General features: G+C 43.2%; 1 protein-coding gene across 1 annotated transcript; it reads left to right on the top strand.

Moving 5' to 3' along the window:
• Nucleotides 1–4,121: 4,121 nt before the first annotated feature.
• On the top strand, nucleotides 4,122–14,910 carry OTUD7A (OTU deubiquitinase 7A; the record flags this gene model as incomplete). The annotated part of the gene is made up of 5 exons (XM_009865809.1): nucleotides 4,122–4,249; nucleotides 5,649–5,798; nucleotides 11,001–11,115; nucleotides 11,356–11,440; nucleotides 13,366–14,910. Coding segments are annotated over 5 exons (1,912 nt in total), but the record flags the coding sequence as incomplete, so codon positions are not given.
• Nucleotides 14,911–16,230: the final 1,320 nt, after the last annotated feature.

Below are 16,230 nucleotides of genomic sequence, written 5' to 3'. Positions count from 1 at the left end.
CTTTTGAGGTCCCTTCCAACCCCTAGCATTCAGTCATTCTGTGACTTTCTAACAGCTCAGTATGTGCAGCAATTACAGGGCTCAGACACAAATAGGTTCATGATAACAGTCTGCTTTTGCCTTATTTGCAGAAGTTTCTGATGGCCAATAAGTCTTTTCATCTGGCCTATTTTCAGTTTGATGTAAATTGTGCCTAAGCCAAACGCAGCCTGGAAATAATGAAATTGCCGTGGTGATCCAAATGTGCCAGCTCAGGCACCCTTCGGGTGTGAGAACAGTGGGTATCCCACAGACTCTAGAGAAGAGATGAAACTGAAGGCAAAGGAAGGATCAGCGTTATGTCATATTAAAATTAAGTACTAGTACCTAAGTAGTGATTGGATTTTGCCTTCTTTAACAAGCTCTTGTTGAATTCAGGATGTCTCCTATTTGACAGATGGTTGGATCTCGCACGCCGCGGAAGGAGTGAATTCCCATACACTTAAATACAAAATAACATACAAACCGAAATAACTTAGGGAAAGGTGATTTAGGTTTTCTCTTTTATTATATGCTTCAAAAGTGCTTCCTATGCATTGTTGTTGCCTGAGGAAAAAAGTATTGGTATTTTTGCAGACTGAGAAATAAAAATTGGAACAGGAAACGTTCACATTCCGTATGTCCTTTAGTCAAGGCAGGGAACCGTTTTTGTTTTGTTTCATTTCCCTGAGGTTTTCTTTCATTACTGGCCGCCAGTAAAAATTAGATTTTCCATAAGAGAAAGATTCTCTTTGGAGTTCTGAGTTGGTGTCCACTCAGGTATCAGTGGTGCTGTAGTATAGACTAAGATATATTTCTTTTTATATCTTTTTTTCATTACTTTGTTCTTACAATCAAGGTAAATTATTTAGTCAGAATGCCCTGGTTGAGCAGGATTCTGCAATGCAGATTTCTGTGCTTTTCATATATGTGAATTTCGTTATTTAAAAGTTACACGAACAGAGGAAATAATTCCAGTTTCTTAAATTTCCTTTCCTTGCATGTTTTATTAACAAAATTATTTTGTCCACCCTTTTCATGGCATAAATAAGGTCTGTGGAAAAAAAGGGAGACTGATACATGAATCAAAGGATGTGGCAGGTTGCTATGGATACTTGTTAATGGTGATTTTTCATTCTCATTAATCTTCAGGAACCTTCCAACTGAATCCTCAGCACTGAACTAATGTAAGATCGCCCACATGAATTACTAGCAATGATGAAATGAAATTAAAAAATAGAAAAGATTTCCCATGGGGGCTGTGAAGTCTTTCTCCTTCCAGAGACTCAAAAGCTCTCTGGGCACGGTCAATGGGGAATTTAGTCTGAACATCAGTCAAAATTCCCTGACAAGTTTGGGTACCAGGAAGAGAGATACAGGGATGCCGAAGTGTCACAAATTCTCTGATCAAGCAGCGAGTCCTGCATCAGCCTCCTGATCGTAATTCCCATCCCGCTGTGCTCCTGGGCTGAGATGAAAGGTTTGAACGGGACGTCCACAGGCTGGGCTGGATGCCGTCAGAGCTGCGCCGAGGATGCTGTGGCGTCCCTGGGGTCCCTGTGGCGTCCCTCGGGTCCCGGCGCAGCGCCCGTGCGGTTCCGCTCAGCTGCTGGTTTTCACGTATAACAAAAAAAAAAAAAGTTGAACAAAGTTCAACAACTTTATTCGTGCAGCCCAGACAGAGGAACGATTGACTTTATAGGTGAGCTTTTCAGAGGTGTTGGGCATTTCCATTTCCTGGAAGATCATGGGGCTGACGCAGAGCTTACCGATGCTGGTTGCAAAAGATCTTTTTTTAAATTTTGTCGCTCAATTCTAAGGTTTTCAGCCTTACCGTTTTTGAGGGAGAAGCGCCCCACTGCATTTAGTGATGAGCAGCCTATCCCTAGACGCTAGTAGCACATTTTTAACAGCAGGTTTCTCTCTTCTTACTATCAAGAGTTCTGAGCCATGAAATGTGTAACTGTGCATTTTCTAAGCTTTGTGCTTAAAGAGAACGTTTAAAACAAACCTGACCGTTGTGTTTGTCCATTCATAAATGAAGAAAACCTTTTTTTGAAATTTGTGTGTTTTGGGAAGACTGTTGTATTCAGGTGAAAGGGATAGCACAGGTATAGTTTAAGGAGTTTAAGGATCTTAGTCCATAAATTATATTCTAAGGATCTGCCTCTCTGTATGTACACGGTGGTTTAATGGTATTGATTTGTGTTGTTAAATTTGAATTTCTGGCTCTTGATGCTATTGAGAACAGATGTACGTATGGCTGTAGGTGAATCTGACAGGCTGGTGCCCTGGCTGCTTTATAACTTTCTAGTCCTGATGTGAAAAAATTATAGATCTTGCTCTGTGTGCTGTACAGACAGACGTTTTATCCATATTTTAGTCTTCATAATAGTAATTACATAATCTAACATGAGTTTTTTGATATTCCTGTCGCAGCCAGATATTGTTTCTAACAGAGAACCCGTTACTCTGTTTTTCTTCTGTCATTGTTTATGACTTTCAGACATCAGGTTAGGAATAGAACAGAAACTACCCAAACCATCCCAGAAAGGACCTGGGATAGCTCAGTGTCATTTTTTAAAAAATACGTACTGCGTGTAGGTGTCTGTGTCCAATTCTTTCAGCAGGTATTTTATTCATTGGGGCCACCTTTGAAATTCAGGAGTAATGACAATGGTTTTGACACATCACACTGTACTGTCAGCAGGTTGCCATGGAATACCCGTGTTTCGGAGAACTAGATGTTGAAAGGCAATTTCACCAAGCAAGGATAATGAATTTAACATTTTTCCCAAGATGTATATTCCACTACAATATCAAGAATTCCAAGGGAAGAAACAAATCTTCAGGATGCAGAAGACTCTCCAAGCGCTCAAATTGGCTTCCAATTATATTTTACGTCAATTTTGCATTTTTATTCTTTTTTAATTCCTGCCAAGAACAGATCTTGTTTGTCTTTGTCTGAAATTACTTGCTCGTTGTGAAGCCACTTGAGGATTAACTCTGTTTAGACCTATGGAATACACTTCATTAAAATATTTATTTTAATTTGAAGTGCCCTGTGTCTGCTCCAGGTAGATGAAGATAACAGAAAGACTTTCATTAATTCCTGTGGTATTTGGCTCAGACCTGTAGAAGCCAATGTAAAGAAAAGACTTGGATTTCTCCGTAGTACTGTCTTACGGTTTGAATTTTCTCTTCTGCTCTCCTACTATAGAAGATCCTCATATTGATTCTTTCTGTGTTTTCTGAAACACGAAGCTCCATGTGCAAAAATGCTTGATTGTGTGTCACTCAACTACATCTTGATCCAATACCTTCTATGTTCTGTAAAGAGAAATTTAGAATTTTCCTCTCATTTTTGAGCAAATGCTTGAAAGGAGAGGGATGATCCACCTTCCAGAGGGGCCTGTCTTTTCTTGTTATCCATAGAGGGAGTCAAGGTGAAATGCTGAAGCTCCTGATTTTGGCTGTCTGAAAGGAGATGTAATTAATCTCACTGGGAAATGTAATAGGAAAATGAATCTCCAGTTCCTTACACAGGTACCCCTCCCCATCTTAAAAAAAATATGTTTTGGTAATAATCAAAGGAAAAAATGTGACAACGTTATAAGTTAAATTCCTCCTATTCAAGCTGATGTCGGCATTTCTTACATTGCCAGGGTAAACACACCTGTAGTTTGTTTAGAGGAACTAGAAAACCACTTTCTTTTCATTGTAGAGTCAGTGTGCCAGGGGTGTCACACGAAATTACAAATTTTGTGACAAAAGCAGATTTAACGCAGGAGCTTGGCAAAGAATTACCTTTTTTATTCCCGTTAGGCTACTAAACAACATCAGAAAGTAAAGAATTTTGCTGACTCCTAAACAAGCGTGGAGTCTGCGAGTGAAAACACTTTCCTTGTTCCTGTTATTTTATTTCCAAAAATAATATTTTCCGATTTCTTACGTCACCTATTTCCACAAGTGGAAAATGTGTTCCAGAAAGTGGCAATAAGAGTGACCGGGAAGAAGAAATAGCTGCTGCAATGTGTTGGTTCACGAAAGTTTCGATGGTTGATACAAGTTGGTTCAAAAACTTTCGATGCTGTGTCTTCCAGAGTGGATAATTCAGAAGATCCCGTGTATGAGAGCTTAGAAGAGTTCCATGTTTTTGTCCTAGCCCATATTTTGAGAAGACCTATTGTCGTAGTAGCAGACACGATGTTACGAGACTCAGGGGGAGAAGGTAAGAGTTTTTCCTTAGACATTTCTGCACCTATGTAATCTGGATCAATTGTAAATTAGCACAGACGAAAGTTAGTCGGAGTATTTGTGGGAGAGCTGCTGCCTTTTTCTGAAGGAAAACAAACCCCCCAAAAAGAGCAAAATGATACTTGATCTATTAGGTAAAAGTAAAAAATAGAGGATTATTATGTAAGTCTCGCTGAAAAACTCTTTGCCCTAGATACTTACTATTAACTTAATAACCACCAAATGACAGACTGACGTCTATTTTTTAACTGATCTAGGCTAACAGGAGTCTAATTCTGCTGAACACAGGATTTTGTGCCCCTTAAAGCTCTGCTTAAATCAGTTTAATTGGACTTGGAAAAACTGAATTTGGAATTTTCCTATCCCAGAATGCCCTCCCCCTGACATTTTCTTCTCTTTGCTCCAAAGATGGATTGTGACAATAATCCCAGTGATTTTCTCACTGCGGTGCTCATGGACCAGGGTGATCAAGTTACCTTGATTTACCTGTTGTATGTACAAAGTACAGGTGTTCAAAAAGACTTGAACTAATTTGGATAGACTCACCAAAATGTAGATTTGTGCCTCCAAAGCAATACTGTTCTCAGTCCCCAAACCTGGACACAGCAGACCCAAGAAAAGTTTCTAGTGCATTATTTGCATTTATTTTTTTCCTTATGCTCACTTTATAAGGATTTCAGCAATAAATATTTGTATTTTCACAGAAAATGAAAAATAATTGGTCAGAAGCAAGCATGTCAAGAGAATTTTCCTGCCCAGACTTGCCCTTTCCCATAATTGCCTATAAACAAGAGTAGAATCTTTCCAAGGGAAGAGCTTTGCCCATGCAGATGCAGCGTACCATTCAAATTCTACTCCTATAATTTTTTTAATCTCTCCTTACCGTTATTATATATACAGACATATACACATTCATGCATGTGATGTGCCTGGTGACACGTGTGTGCACTGTAAACATGTTAGTCATGTTCCTTACAGAAATCGAGTGCAAGGCAGGAGCAGAGTGTGTTCCCAAAAGAACCGATAGGTATTTACTGCTGATTACTAGAACTATTGCTGATTACTTAGAAGTATTACAGCAAGGTGCGTTCATGTGTGAGAGTCATCAGGATTTTGTTACAAGGCCTTAATAGCTTCACCAGTAAACGATTAGAGCAGGGAAAATATAAGTAAGAGTAGGATGGTTTCGTTATTGTTCTTTGGGTACTCGGTGACATTTATACCATGAAATCTTACCTGTTTTTAAGCTTTCTCTGCATTGATTGCTCCCCTTTAGGCTGCTCTCCTGGAGCTCTGAAAATGTTATAGCGCAGTCATGTCTGTTCTGTGACATAGGGTTTTCTTTTTTAAAAAAATCTGCTTTTTCTTTGCAGCGTTTGCACCGATACCATTTGGAGGAATTTATTTGCCTCTTGAAGTTCTACCAAACAGGTGCCATTGCTCACCTCTTGTGCTGGCCTACGATCAGGCCCATTTCTCTGCCCTTGTTTCCATGGAACAAAAAGATCAGCAGAGAGAACAAGGTAGGCTATAAACACAGCACCCCGAGGGTGTATATCAAATACGACGCACAAAGTACTTCCTCTGACCTGTTAGCTGGATTTATCAGAAAGGAAGCGCTACCCACTCGATTTTATTGCTGCGTTCTTGGAAGTCGAAGTCATCTAATCACAAGACTGGGAGCCAAGAGCTGTCAGTCCTGATCCTCACGCTGTCACTGTCTGTCTTGGGCACTTAAAGCTTTTCTGTAAGTTCCGTGTATGTGAGCAGGTGTAATCGTGGTTACCTGCTGTGCTTCTGCGTTCTTGAAGGTAATTTGGGTTAGTGAAGTGTTTAGAAGACGAAGTAATGGAAAAAACCTCTCTTCTGGTGTGCTAAATGCACTGTTCTCATTTAAAAACATCGGGTTGAAATGTTTTTGTCTTACCATTTTGCTGTCTTCTGTGACAAGACGGTCTGACCAGGTATTTCTGTTCCAAGGGTCACTGTGCTGGGCATGGGATGGGCAGGGCCAGGAGCTGAAGCTTTGCTCTGGCAGCAGCAGCCTGGGCGCAAGTTGCCGCTGCCCTTGCTTCGAAGATGTGTTTGCTTAAGAACAGAAGGCTGAGAGATGAACTCCGTTTGTCTTTGCTCGTTTGCGGGGAAGGGAAAAGTGTTTTGCCAAAACCAGTGAAGTTTGGCCATTAGATACAAGTCCTCTTTTTTTTTTTCTGATGACACTGCAGAGGTTATTTCAAATCCCTTACGGAAACGTGGAATGTGCGAGATCTCCCAAGTGAATTTTTTTTTTTTTTTTTTCTGATGACACTGCAGAGGTATTTCAAATCCCTCACGAAAACGTGGAATGTGCAAGATCTCCCGAGTGAATTGTGTTTAGTCTTCCTTCCTAGAGAGTACTTTAGAGGCACCTATAAATATCCTTCATTTAATTCCCTACCCCTACGTGCATTTAATCTGATTTTGGATGTACGGTGCATTTTCTGGGCTGATGAGACAGGCAGTGTGCTGCAGCTGTGCAAAGTAGAACGACATTCATTGAAATGATGTAAAAGTGAAGAGAAACTCTCGAACAACAGATTTTGTTGTAGACATCTTCGTGCAAGAATTTGGCGCAGGCAGTGTGCTGCAGCTGTGCAAAGTAGAAAGACATTGATTAAAATGATGTAAAGAAGAGAAACTCTCGAACAACAGATGCTGTTGTAGACATCTTCATGCAAGAATTTGGCATCTAGTTGAGTCATCCCTCTTGGAAGGAGCAGTGAGATTTTTGCATGAGGGAGAAACACTCCGAAGGGTTGCATGTGGTGTTGACAAACTTGGTGAAGAGGAGACTGAATCCTAAAACAGAAATGGAGAAACAGGTTGATCTAGATGTCAGATACTCAGTGGGAAAAACCAGCCAAGCGCCACTATTCAGCCCCCAGTGTCACGTAGTGATTTCAGGGCTGTGGAGGTCAGTGTGGCCGTAGGTCTGGCCCTGGCCCTGGGCTGCTGCAGCTGCCTCCCAGCCGTCAGGCTGCGGGGGAGCAGTGCTTAGGAAAGGGCTTTTCGGGTAGGAACGGTTTCCAAAGCAGCACACCGAGGTCCGAGCTGAGCACCTTGGGAGAAATGAAAGGCTGCGAAGCAAACGCGTGCCATTTTAATGCAGTGATGAAATCTGAATGGAGGTGGAGTTTTGGGGAGCCTTTTTAAGGATGCTCTTTGCCTGTTGGTGGTTGCTGATGTCACGCTGCAGCCAGGCCTGCAGTGTCAGCGTGCTATTAAGCTGGCAGGTCCTGCATAGATGTTATGTTACAAATTGTAGAGTTGTCTTGTCGTGGAACGGGCCTCCATGTCTTCGGTCTTGATCCTTTTCAGGTCTGAGTTCTGTCGGTGGTGAAACAAGGCAGTTTCTGGAGTAGGCTGAGTCTGTTTCTTCCTGTCTAGTAGTTGGGATCAGTAGAACGACTGTAACCTCATTTATTTCAGGCACATCTATCTCCTTTATACAATACTTCATTACCACAGGTCTTGCAGGAGCCTGTGTGTGTAAATAACTTGACTGAATACACGGAGCTTAACAGTCTCTGCAATCATTTTGGAGACAGGGTAACTACCACCCACCAGACCTTTTGCTATTGTGTCACCTTCTCAGTGACAGGACTGACAGAAGGTTGTGAGCAAAATTACTCTTCGGCTGCTCTGACCCTACCTCTCAGGATGTGTTAGAAGTATTTGGTGATACAACTTGGTACTGAAATACTCCTACTACTGCAGGCCAAATATTCCCGTTAATTACACGCTGCGATATCTTGGGTTTGCTGTTTGATTCCTCATACAAATGCTAGCAGTAATTTTCCGTATACTTCTGCTTAGAAGCTGTCTTTCTGTAGGATTTCCCTGCACCTGTAGTTGCGCAGCAAAGGTACTGCTAGAGAAAAAGCTACCAAATACCCAGCACAGCGTCCGTTATGTTAGATACCGCCTTTGCTGATGCGTAAGTTCATCCAGGTTCATTATGAGGGTCGTTGAACCAAACTAGTATTTGTTTGATGTGATCCCGAGTTTACATGGTTTACTGCAGGGCCTTGAATACACCGGCCTCGGTTCTGCGGAGCAGCAGAGAGCGCTTGGCGTTAAGTCTGGGAGGAAGGGAGCGCTTTAGCTTTCAGCTGCCAAGCTGGTTGCTGTTAGAAACAGCAGCAGCCGAACAGCGAGCACAGCATTGCCGGTGTTCTGCAGATACCGGGACGGCAAAGAGATTGGCACGAGGATGCATCAAAAATAATGCACCTTTTTTTTTTCTTTTTTTTTTTTTTACCTTGCCGGCTTAGAGACATTGGCAGCTTTGGCACGAAGGAAGGGAAAGCCACAATTGCTGAGATTAAGAAAACAGCAGCACAGGTGCCACTGGGACGCGGCCAGATTTTGAACTGGCAGAGCATAGCTGAGAACTTAGAGCTACAGATTCTTAAAAGCAGCGTCTCTGATAGCCAGGCCGTTCAGAACTTGCAGTGTTTGTGCTCTAACCATGTAACCCAATGTCAGGAGCCGCAGCCGAAGCTGTCAGAGCTTGGGTTCAAGCTGCGGAGGAGCTCTCCCGCGGAGGAGGCAGCACGTCCTCTGTTTGTGAAACGTGTGGTCAGATGAATGCGAATGCCTGACGTTCTGCTTTGGCATTTAGGAGTTTCTCAGATTATTTTGAGCACTGCTATAAACGTATAGAAAGAGAGAAAACATGCTAATATCCTGGTGGGGAGTTAGAGCGCGTTTTGACACATCATCTTTTTACCAGCACGTAGCTGGCGTTCTCATGGTCACCGGTAGACCCTCTTGTTTGGAAATCCACAATGGCTGATTAAAAACCTGTAAATCCTTTAGTATTTATACAGATGCGTTGTATCTTTGTTTATGGAAAGCAAAGGCCAGCAATCAGCTTCCCCCAAAGCTTTGTTTTGTACTTAGATATTAAGATGGGAATAAAATTATCACTAAATATTTTTAATAGATGTATTTTCAGTATCAGTAGGAGCAGCCAGCTTTGAAAAGGATTCCTTTAAAATAATGCTGCAATTTTCTTCTTTAATTAGTTGATATATCGCATTGTAAGGTCAGCTGTAAATCCAGTCAGTAAGTGCTAGTAATTCAGTTAACTGGCAGAATACGTGTTTTCCTTGGGAAACGTTCAGTTAGTTGCGTTCTGAGTTATTCCAGCTCCTTTGCTGCAGTAACTTCATTGAATGCAGTGAGGTGAGCCCTCGTATTACACCACGGAGTGTTAAAAAAGGGTATTCACATTTGCTCTGTGTTTCATATATTCTTGTGCTTCGTGAGCTCGATTTACAGTGTATTTGGAACTGTAGAGATAGACTCTCCACTACGTACATTGATGGGCTTTTTAAGGAGCTAAATTCTCTTACAATATTAGTTTGCGCGTGTTACACTGGTATCTGCAACTAAAGTTGATTTATCTCCAGCTGTTCTGTACCATATTTGCAATTAACCCAGGGAAAATATTTCACGAATTACCTGCTATAAGCAGCAGGGGGCAACGTTTCCTTGAAATTTGTAGAGGTTTGACCTTTTTCTTTCCAATCAGAAGCAATGAATAAAAAAATATATATATTCTGCAGTTGTTGTCAGACTGCCTGAACCAAATACTTGACTTCATGTTAATCCAAAATGCAAATTAGATTTCCTGCGTTTTGTCAGGTGAGGGACAATATTTAATCAAAAATGCTGTACCTTTGCTTTGACGACATGTTTCCTGAATTGCAGAAAAGATTATAAACAACATATAGCCAGTAAGTGCAATCAGTTTTCAGTAATTCAGTGGCATCGTCACGTTTGGGTGATTTCTCTGGGTTTCTTTCCCCTTGGCTTTGCTGGAGTGAATAACGAGACAAAGTCCTTAAGGATCTGAGTGTAGAAAATTCAATTCCTTGATTGGTTGTCGCAGGAGCAGCAGTGCTGAGGATCCCCCCCAGTCCCTCAACAGCTTGGGTTTTATTTTCTTCCTAATTAAATGGAAGCAAACTGCTGGCTTTAATTAAAGCTGATGGCGTTTGTCTCTTGGTTCCTTGCTGGTGACGAGCCATAGACCCTCTGTGAAATGCGAGCGTGGTCCCCATGGTCCCCTCCGTGGCCGGAGTCGCTGGGCAAAGGCAGAGGGACAGGGACAGGGCAGGAGGGGTGACGCTGGGACGGAGCAGCACCGATGCTCTTCTCGCCACCCGTTACGTTAACTCACAGCTGGAGTCCCAAATCGCGTTTGCTGGGTTTCTTAGCGCTGTTATCAAATATTTGTGTTCCTTTGACAGTGGGAAAACGAAAAGGTACTGAGCTGAGCAGACAAAAAAAATTAATAATGCCTGTATCTATGCGAGAGAGGGGCAGGAGCCTTTCGACTTTTCGTTGCTTTTGGCTATTCTAATGGCTCTATCTCCAGGAAATGTGTGTTGTGCTTGCAAAATGGCAGTGGTGTCCTCCCAGAGGGGAGAAAGGGCTCCACTCCTCCCCAGGTGACCATGTTTTGCTCCAGGATTAACCCTTCCTTCTCCTCCTGCACAAACATCAGAATAGGAGGGTGGAGCTGGGTATGAATAATTCATGGTACTCTGGTTGAGAGAATTCTGTATCAAATTCTGCCCTTCTTCTTTAACCAGTTATGCTGCTTTTCAGAGCTAAATCATTTTTGTGTTGTCTTTGTCCCTCCCACTCCAATCCTTGTTTCTTCTCTGCTTCAGCGGTGATCCCTCTGACTGACTCTGAACACAAGTTACTGCCTTTGCACTTTGCTGTCGATCCTGGGAAAGACTGGGAGTGGGGAAAAGATGACAATGATAACACCAGACTGGCCAAGTAAGACCTTTCTGTAACTCTAGTGTTCAGCAGTAAAATGTCTTGAGCCGTGCCCGATGGGAGAGCTGCTAACGCAGAGGGCTTGGTTGCGTGCTCTGGTTCCGCGGGAGAAGGCGTGGGTGGGTCTCCTGCTGCTGGTCACAGCTCAGGCTGCTGTTACATCTCTCCCTATTATTAAGTATTGCCTTTTCTTTCAGGCTTTTTGACTGTTTGTTCCCTTCTTTTTTTTCCCACCCTTAGTTTGATTCTGTCTCTTGAGGCAAAGCTTAATCTTCTGCACAGCTATATGAATGTAACATGGATACGCATCCCATCTGAGACACGGGTAAGGTAAACTTCCCCCTCAGTTGAAAGCAGGTGTGAGGTGCGAGGGAGGACGGGGTGTTGCGCAGGGCAGGCTGCCTGGAAACCTCCGTGGCCTGGCAGCAGGGACAAATCACTCGTGGCTCGTTGGCACTGCAGAGAGGCTACCAGACTTTACAAGTTACTTGTTTTAATAACGCAGCTGCTCGTCTATTTTTTTCCCCACGATTTGTACCGAAATGTATTTTCTAGCTTGATCTTTATGTTGCTTATTTCAGTAGTCTGGGTAGTTCAGCTAATCCTTAAAACAGACCCTTGCTCACCATTGTTTTCTCAGAGCTTTGGCTTGCTCTCCTAGTGCCACCGTTAGGTCACCGATCCCAAGGCCTTACTCTTTCTGAGAACACTCTTGCACCCCTGGACGGCTCCCAGTTTAGAGTGGCTGGCAAAAGGCCACAGACTGGCGCTGAACTGGAGCCTGGGTCTTTCAGGGAGCTATTTTAGAACCATGCCCAGCTGGCACCTAGTCAGCTGCAAATTTCTCTGCAAACTGCAGTTGAATAGATTGAGGGGTTAGTCTGGAGGCTGCAAAAGGTTGCTAGGAGAGGTGATTTGGACAGCCTGCACAACTGGAGTTTGAAGGGAGGAACAGAACACAGAAGGAGAAGGCATTTAACAAGCTGCAAGAGGGGAAAAATCCATTTTTTTCCTACAGTTTCTAAAGTGGTAGCTACCGTGTCAAAAAAAGGAAGGGCAAAATGGTCCCGTAGTTGTCAGCCACGAGCCTGAAATTTGGGAGACCTGGGTTACCTCTCCCTGCTTCACCCTCGCCCCACGAGCATGGTCAGGTCACTGCAGTGCCCGTCTCCTCCTCCGGCAGGTGCCAGCTCTGCTCCTCGCTGGGCGGCGGCTGCTCAGGGGTCCCAGAGAGAGATGGGGGACACTTAAGCACCCAGGGACAAGGAGTGGGCGTACATTTCTACGCTGGAAGTATAGACATCTTCAGAGCTGCTGCTTTTTTATTTTTTTAATTTGAATCATTATGATTAGTTAGATGTTTCATATTTCTCTATAGCAGTTTTTAGCTTCATGGGGCCTGAAGGCAAGAGTAACTTTTGCAGGAGTAAATGAACAGAGCCACATTTTCAAGTATTCTAGGATCCTAGTTACTGCATTTTCAAGAAAGACATTTTATCACCTTATCCAAAACATAAATTGGAACCACTTTTATCTGCATTCTGTTCCCGGTAAGAGTGAATGCACCTTATTGTACCCAGCAGTCTACCTCCCGAAGTTTAATATTTAATATTTCAAGCAAGTTGTTTAGCTCTGGTGCCTTGCACCTTTGATTTTTCACGCTCCAGAGACCTGAACAATGACTAAATCAGTTTAAATAAGTTAAATTTTGAAATACTGCTACGCACAGGTTTGTGCGCTGCGTCCCTCTCGCAGCTTTCAGCAGAACCTTGTTCTCTTTCCGTTGCAATATCACCACTTTCCGTGCTCCCTGTTTCCCCCCCAGCTGAGGGGCAGCCTGCACGGTAAATGCTTCCTCCCGAGAGGCTGATCTCTGCGGTGGCCGCCACTTGGTTGGGCAGCACGAGCAGAGAGGTTTGTGCTGCAGCCTCCCCCTCGACAGGGCACTAACTCTCCTCTCTCCATTATTCAGACACTGATTTTCACAGGTCCTCTGCATGACTGACCTCTGGTCTACAAACACACTTGACGTGAGCCAAAAGCTACTGTAGGAACAAGCAAGCCACATAGTCAGCACAGCCAAATAAGCTTTATTTGGTGAAGAAACCAGCCTAAAACATCCGTGCATGAGTTAAAAATCAACGTCAAATCCTATATTGGATTTGGGTGTTGTTTGTTTGGGTTTTTTTTGCACCAATTCCCTGTATGAAACTGATGTCGCTGTATCTAATTATAATTACTTTTCCATAGCAGGCCCCTTTGGCTCAACCAGAATCCCCTACAGCTTCAGCCGGGGAAGACGTTCAGTCTCTGGCTGACTCAATGGACTCGGACCGAGATTCCATCTGTAGTAATTCCAACGGCAATAATGGCAAAAACAGTAAAGAAAAAGAAAAGGACAAACAGAGGAAAGATAAAGACAAAACCAGGACGGATTCAGTTGCCAATAAAATAGGAAGCCTCAGTAAAACCCTGGGAATTAAACTGAAAAAGAATATGGGTGGTCTGGGAGGCCTGGTGCATGGCAAAATGAGCAGAGCCAATTCAGGGAACGGGAAAAATGGTGATACGGTAGAGAAAGTCAAAGAGAAGAAGTCAAAGTCACGAAAAGGAAGCAAAGAGGAATCCGGGCAGTCTGCGAGCACTTCTCCGTCTGAAAAGACCACTCCGTCTCCGACTGACCGAGCGAGCAACTCGCCCATCGAGAAGACGAACACAAAATCCTTCTCTGACAAGCAGACTGACCCGTGGAAGTACAGCACCGATGTGAAACTCAGCCTAAATATTTTGCGAGCTGCCATGCAGGGTGAACGAAAGTTTATTTTTGCCGGCCTTCTTTTGACCAGCCACAGGCATCAGTTCCACGAAGAGATGATAGGCTACTACCTGACCAGCGCGCAGGAACGGTTCAACGCGGAACAGGAACAGAAGAGAAAGGATGCCGAGAAAAAGGCGGCGCTGAACGGGTCGTCCAGTCGGAAACTGGAGCCGGAAGCGTATTCAAAAGAAAAATTAGAAACGTCTCCTCAGGATAGGGCATCACCCGTCTTGCCTCAAAGCCATACGACTCAACTGGTTTTAAAATTTAAAGATCGCACTAGTCCCACTCCTGGGTCATTTTCTTCACCTAGTAACGGTGCTAAGAAAAGCGGCCCCATTCCAGTATCTGCCCACTATAGCCATACGCCGCCCATCCAAAGGCAAAGTGTCATCCATCTGCATGATGTCAACGCCAAGCCATCGAGCTTCCAAGATGACACCTACAAGCCAGTGGTTGGCACCCTGAAAACCTGTGCCACCTACCCCCAGCAAAACAGGTCGCTGTCTTCTCAGAGCTACAGCCCAGCCCGGATATCTGGCATCCGTACGGTGAACACGGTGGAATCGCTGAGCTACGCCATGCCTACCGAACACAAGTCGCAGACGTACACGAATGGATTCAACACCGGCGATATTAGGGACTGCTTGGAATACGCCGATGAGGACGCTCCTCAGACCTGGTTGAACAATGATAAAACTCAAGGCAGAAGCACAGTTTGCCCGATATATTCCATCCAGCAGAACCGCTGTAAGAAGGAGAACTGTTCCTTTTACGGTCGGCCCGAGACTGAAAATTACTGTTCGTACTGCTACAAAGAGGAGTTAAAGCGCAGGGAGAGAGAAAGCAAGGGACACCGGCATTGAGGATTCTTCCATGACTGCTTAGTTTTACCATTTTCTTACTTACGAAGTAAACGGTGTTGAATTGCAGTAAAAGGAATCCTTAAAAAAAAAAAAAGAATAAAGGATTGATGAGTAAATAGTGTCTAGCTTTTCGCTTTTCCGGGGCAATGAGGAAATAATAGGATTAATTTATCATAAAAGATTATTATTTTCCATTTTGTCAGTGTCTTTTTTACATATAATGGTGTAAGCTGAAGGGTTGTTTACTCCTTTGTCAGTGCTGTGTATATGTTTGGTCAAAAATTTACTAATGGTGCCTGAATTTACACTGACATCACTCAGGTAGTAGAACGATCGGGGAAAGTCGTAATACCGGAGATGTGGTGTTGTAGTAGGGTAGTATCTGCTTTGCAGACCTATGAAATCCTATAGCTGTTACAAGAGTATTTTTTTTCTTCTGTAAAACCTAAAGTATTCTTAGCCTTTTCTTTTCAGGAGGGTAGTGATTCTGCATACTGCACATTTTTAACACGACAGCACATTGCATTACTACTGATGTTTGTACTCGCTTCGGTCTGAAACAGAATGATTCGGGGGAAATGGGAACGAAAGGTCTGAATCTGTGAGGGTATGTAGCCCTTCCTAATTTTAAGTTCTTGCCAGTTATTTCTACGTTTCCATAAAAAGTAGATTTGAGCCGCTTTTATTTGTACTGAGCTTTTAAACAGGTTTTATAGAAAACCTAACCGTTATGCCTTGCAGGACTTCCTGTCACACACAAAAAACCCACATAGCGTAGTTTTGGGCACAGGAATTTCAGTAGCGTTTTAATTGCTGTTGAAATCATTAGAAATCGTTCCACTAAATTTAAAATACGAAAAGTTTATTAGATGTGAAAAATGTGATGGCCAGCCAGGAAATTTGGGATTGTCTTAGAGCTGAATGAACTGCTTGTCAAAACAAATGTATTGATTTATTTGCTTAGCTCTAGCGTGAATTCCATCATTGTTTATTTGTTCTTTTCTCAATGTTATTGAGTGATAGTTACTGCAAACGTAACTATTTCTGAGCCTTTCTTGAAGACTGTTGGCTCCACCTAGTTTTGAGTCTTCCCCTCGAGTTAGATACCCACAGGAGGTTCCAAGATGGCCACAAAATACCTCCAGTGTGAACGGCAACTCCCGGCACAGATTTGCACGAGGAATGTGTAAAGGAGTCACCGCAAATAGTAGACGGATGGCATGAGGAAGTTTTCTTGAGGTAGTGCTTTCCATTTGTGTGCCCCTTACCCCATCGACTGGCGTAGCCAAGTAAAACTAGAACTTCAGGGCTGTTGCACTTGTAAGCAATGCCTCGTTTACTGTCTATCCATTTTATTTTTTTTTTTTGAAAAGGAGCTCATTTCGTACCAGCAGGTGAAGTTCTGCCTTCAGGGCTGCTCGCCTGAAGGCG

The sequence above is a fragment of the Apaloderma vittatum genome, unplaced genomic scaffold (genome assembly GCF_000703405.1).
Source record: "Apaloderma vittatum isolate BGI_N311 unplaced genomic scaffold, ASM70340v1 scaffold13123, whole genome shotgun sequence".
Lineage (NCBI taxonomy): Eukaryota > Metazoa > Chordata > Aves > Trogoniformes > Trogonidae > Apaloderma > Apaloderma vittatum.
Note: the sequence above shows the minus strand (reverse complement) of the source record. Positions and strands in the feature narration are given on the sequence as shown.